This window comes from Elephantulus edwardii, unplaced genomic scaffold (genome assembly GCF_000299155.1).
Source record: "Elephantulus edwardii isolate Elephantulus edwardi_28Jun2011 unplaced genomic scaffold, EleEdw1.0 scaffold00002, whole genome shotgun sequence".
NCBI lineage: Eukaryota > Metazoa > Chordata > Mammalia > Macroscelidea > Macroscelididae > Elephantulus > Elephantulus edwardii.
In genome coordinates this window covers 9,945,044-9,948,685 of record NW_006399752.1, presented here as the reverse complement: position 1 = coordinate 9,948,685, position 3,642 = coordinate 9,945,044, and the positions used below count along the sequence as shown (strand labels likewise).

At 34.7% G+C, this 3,642-nt stretch overlaps 1 protein-coding gene across 1 annotated transcript in view; it reads right to left on the bottom strand.

Annotated features, from left to right (window-relative positions):
• Positions 1 to 511: 511 nt before the first annotated feature.
• Positions 512 to 3,642, bottom strand: part of TBC1D32 (TBC1 domain family, member 32) — a 319,433-nt gene continuing 316,302 nt past the window's right edge. Inside the window, exon 32 of the mRNA XM_006878990.1 lies at positions 512 to 631. Coding sequence (XP_006879052.1) covers positions 512 to 631 — 120 coding nt within the window. The remainder of the gene's footprint in view (positions 632 to 3,642) is intronic.

Sequence of the window (3,642 nt, the reverse complement as noted above, 5' to 3'; positions counted from 1 at the left end):
AAGTAATTATATCTGAAGACAATAGTATTCTCACCATTTGCCACAAGTATCATTTATTTCACCATATGACACAGTTATAGTTTGTGTCTTTTCCTTTATATATAGATATAAATAATGAAGAAAATAGCTTTATCTTTTCTTTGTCTCTATGAAGTGTCTCTGGCTAACCAAATCAATTAGAATGTTACTTCTTTCCAAACTAACTGGAAAATATAATCATCTGGAAAAAAGGGAGACGAAGGCTAAGACTAGCTCTTAAATACAAATAAGAACGATAGTATATGTAAGCAAGGCTGAATTCCAAAAACCCCTTTCAAAATAACAGACATTTTGTTAGAAATTAAGCTAATGCATTTTTGATACCACTATATTAAAAAAATCAACCTCTCATTGATTTTACAATATGTGTATTCACAAAGCATATGCTTTTATTGACACAGACAGAAAACAATCAAATCCCTTGTTTCCTTTAAAAAAAGGATAAAAGAAAATGAAACTGTGTTTCCAGGGCCTATGTGCTCTGCCCTCTGATACTCCGCATGTCTCTCAGCACCACTGGTCTGTAGTTTTGTTCCAGAATCTCCATGTACTCAAAGTAATTGCTCACTCGAAATCCATGCAGTGCTTCTTCCTATCAGAAAATGGAAAGGGAAGTTATTTTCTTTAATTTCCATTAATAAAACTGAAATAATTGATATGCTTTTCCCCCTTGTTATAAGTAGGAGTGGAGTTTATGCTCTAAATAAACATGCTATTGGTGTTTATTTAGCAGGCTGCGCATGTATATAGTGAGAGGCTCAGGTTCCCATGAAATAATGCTATCTAACTGTGTGCAAACTAAAATACTTTTCAGCTACCAGAAATGAAAAGAAACCCTCAGAAAATGAAACTGCTTATGTTAGATAAAAAAAATTAAATACTTTTATTGGTTTGCATAAAAGCATTTATATATATCGTGTCTTGTCCATGAACTTTGTGTTTTCTATGATTCACATATACTTTATATAATTAATTACCAATGCTTTATGCCTATTATTACCTTGTTTTTTCAAGTGTTATTAGTAAAACTCTAAAACTTATTCATTAAAGGATACTGTAAGATTGCAAAAAAAAAAATCTTAGCTTGTTCTTAAGATCTTAAACTGTCTGCAATTCACAATGTTGGTACTATGAATTCATATACTAATTTTAATATAATGGTTAATCTTCCAGATGAAAAGAATCCTCATTGTACAGTGGCTAAGTGCTGGGTCTCTGTAGTCACTGGTTCAAAGGCACGAGTTACTCTGGGAGAATGATGTAGTAGTATGCTTCTACACTAGTAGGCAAGTATTGTAGCCTTTAGAGCGCTAGGAGGCAGTTCAGTGCAATCACTATGACTCAGAATTTACTTGATTTCAATGAGCTTGGTCTCAAATGAAACACTGAAACATAAAAGAACAGAAACATTTCCTAGAATTTTAACAACCGTTACAGAATTTTATGATCATTCCTTTCATGTTTCCTATATTGTATGTAATACCTGGTTTGGAATTTTTAAAAAGAGGGGGAAACTCTGTGGAGGAAAAATAATCTTTGAGTTGTTGTAATATTTATCATGCTAGGTTTCTATGTAAATGAAAAAGATATAAAAATCCCAATTGGATATATTATGTCTTTGAGGACTTTATATTGTAAAGGCAAGAGTTACTCACATGAAAAACAAAAGCACCTCAGCAGAATAAAAGGCAATAAATGCCATGTCTCAGAAACTGTGATTGGGACAAACAAATTTATAAGCAACAATAATGTAGGTTAGCATTATATAATTCTTAGTAACTTTAAAAAATGTTTTTAAAACACATCATATATGTTATTTATGAATTTGTAAAATTTAACATATGCAGTTAACATGTGAGTACATTGTGGGGTTTTTTTTGCCATTCATTAGTTAGTATAAATCTTGGTTTCTTCCAGCTGCCATGAAGTTAATAAACTCTGATTCATGATGACCCAGGTGTATCAGGATCAAATTGTGCTACACAGAGTTTTCAATGGTTGATTATAAAAGTAGGTTTTTAGGTTGTCCATGGTTCGGACTGGGGTCTCCAATCTTCTAGTTAGAAGCAGGACATTAACCACTGGCACCACTGAGAAGCTCCTTTGTCTATCTGTGCTACAGTAAAAACAATACCACAAGTGGGAGGCTAGTGGATGGAGGCTGGTTGTTTATAGCCTTAGTTGTGGAGGCCAGAAGTGCAGACTAAAGTATCATCTCTGGGTGAAGGTCATTTCGTGTAAGTGGTAATGGGCATTCCTTGATCTTCTCTGGTTTCAATACAGATTCTTATATGTTATCTTTCTTGTTGTGTGTGTCTGTGTCTATTTCACTCCGTATATAGGATTGGTAGTCTTATGGCAAGAAGCTGTGCTACAAACCCAAAAACAAGCAGTCTGAATTCACCAGCTGCTCCACGGGAGGATGGACAATCTCTTCCTGTGTCATTAACTGCCTCTGAAAACCCGCTAAAGGGTCAACTATGGGTCTGTTCCGATTCAACGGTACACAACAACAACATATAACATACTATTCAGGGAGATTAAGTTTAGGATCCACTAGCAGGAGTGGCATCCACTTCCTAAACCACATGCCTCCAGAAACTCTATGAACTTTGATAAATGTTGATATAGTTGCAGAGGGGCTTCAGGCCGTTTGTTCATAGGGTCACTATGAGTTGTGCTTAACTCGAAGGCAATCAATGACAACAACTACTACAGGATGATCTCGGTAACAGCCAAAGAAAATTTAACTCCAATAAATGGTCACATTCACAGGCATCATAAGTAAATATCTTTTGAAGAAGGACATAGTCCATAATAACACTTAAAAATTACTGGAACTTCTCTATAAGGCTATTATGTGTCAAAAAAGTAAAGAATATTAAGGGAAGGGTAGAGTTCATACTTCCCAATATCTAACTTCATATTCAAAATGACATTATGTTATAAATCCTTTCAACTGTTCATTCATACATTCTTTCTCTTATTCTGGTATGGTCCTTTGTTAGAAAGTAATCTCAGCTGTAAACATTTTAACAATGTATTGTTAATAATAATGTAACAAGGTTTTTGTCTCATTTGTCTGTATTTCTTTCATGATTGCTCTCATTGCTTCTGAGTCAGAACAGACCACAGCTAACCCTCAAGCGGGTTTTTGGAGGCTATAAATGCCACAGGAGGAGATTGCCTTGGCTGAACTTATTAAAAAACATTTTTTTTTCATTCCAGAATACCATCAATATTCTGCAGCAATAGGACAATTAAAAGGCATCCGTTTTTCTTCTGTCTTCCTTATCCATTGTTCAACTTTCCATGACTCAGGACAGACACACTTCAGCTTTTAGAATGACATTTTTGCTTTTCAAAGGCTTGAAGAGATCCATGTGTATAGCCTGCACGTATGTTTCTTATAAAATGTATTTGCAATGAATAAATCATTGAATGTGCAGAACTCTATCATTCTATCTCCAGCCTAATTTCTCTCACCGAGCCCATATTTTCCAGCTAATGAACCTTCTTCTCTGTTCCCAACTTTTGCGTTCCAGTCACCCATTATTATCAATGCATCTTGATTGCATGTTTGATCAACTTCTGACTGCAAAA